The 1,235-nt window shown below is 44.2% G+C and overlaps 1 protein-coding gene across 4 annotated transcripts in view; it reads left to right on the top strand.

The window, feature by feature from the left end:
• The window catches only part of LOC102673215, a 255,084-nt gene that overhangs the window by 189,282 nt on the left and 64,567 nt on the right, over positions 1-1,235 (top strand). For all 4 annotated transcript variants that reach the window (XM_006619901.2, XM_006619900.2, XM_031512510.1 and 1 more), the window contains exon 6: positions 801-977. In XM_006619901.2, coding sequence (XP_006619964.1) covers positions 801-977 — 177 coding nt within the window. The remainder of the gene's footprint in view (positions 1-800; positions 978-1,235) is intronic.

The following is a 1,235-nucleotide window of genomic DNA, read 5'->3' as shown; positions in this document are numbered from 1 at the left end:
ACCAGTCGACCGGCTCTTCGATCTCCGCGAGGCCTTCGAAGGGTTCGTCGACCAAGGTTCGTACATCGGTTCGTACAGAGGTGCGCCAGGCGGACACCTCGTCGATTCCGCACCAATTCCGCCATTTCGCGATCGATCGATCGGGACGCGAAAAGTAACGAGTCTTTTATCGTTTCGAACAATCACATTTCATATTGCTTCTCCCCTCCCTCGTTGTGCATATTTCTTCTCATGCGCGACATTTGTTACTTTTTAACAACGACTGGATACGCGAAGGTATGCAGGGATCGAGTTGTCGGGAAGACTCGCTGCTGAGGCTTGGAAATTCGAAGATGTAATCGATCCGATTTTTTTTCGAACAAATCCACTGCCGCGTTCTCACCATCGACACCTCGCTGCTTTCAAAACCAGCCGCTGTAAAGGAGATCATATCGGATTGCGCAATGTTTTCCGGGGAGAAAAATTCCTCCCAAAGCTAAAAATCCTCGGTTAAAATTTGAACGGGAACGACTTTAGCGAGTGCTTGGCCCCGTTGATCGATCGGCAACGAACGTTTCGCCAATTTCGTTTCTATTCGAAGGGAATTCGACGGGACAATGTTGCAATATTTTGAAGAAGCTTGTTAATATCGCGCCGCGTGTTAAAAGAGGATTTGACGATAAAACGAGATCAACGTGTTTCCTCGACGATTTCCTCGCGCGATAACGAACAATTTTTGCGGGTGTCGGGAATTAGAATCGACGATTCCAGACGCGCCAACGTTTTCCTCTCCATGCTCCGTTACGTTTGCTCGTTTACAGTGAAGGTCATCTCGCATCCGGACAACTCGACCAGCTTCGAGGTGATCGAGTCCCAGCTCGAGAATCCGTTGATCGACGCCGATCACCACGATCTGGTTGCCATGAAGCAGATACCTGTTCCTGGTGGGCATCATCACAAAACGCAGCACAAGAGAAATCAGACGGACGACCGTAATCGTGAGTACATTTTCTTTACATTTTCTTCAATTAAAGATTCGTTTTATATTATATATATATATTTGATATTTCATGGATTGGAGAAGTAGGTCGAGGAATATTTGTTAGAGTCGTGTAGAGGATCGATCGATATCAATTTTTAAAGTATTGAGAATCTTTATTCGTAATGATAAAATAAATATAAATTAATTTCTAATCAACGTTGTAACAAATATTCTCAGGCGAATTTGTATTGGAAAGATAATAATGAAAATTTGA

The sequence above is a fragment of the Apis dorsata genome, unplaced genomic scaffold (genome assembly GCF_000469605.1).
Source record: "Apis dorsata unplaced genomic scaffold, Apis dorsata 1.3 scaffold_455, whole genome shotgun sequence".
NCBI lineage: Eukaryota > Metazoa > Arthropoda > Insecta > Hymenoptera > Apidae > Apis > Apis dorsata.
Note: the sequence above shows the minus strand (reverse complement) of the source record. Positions and strands in the feature narration are given on the sequence as shown.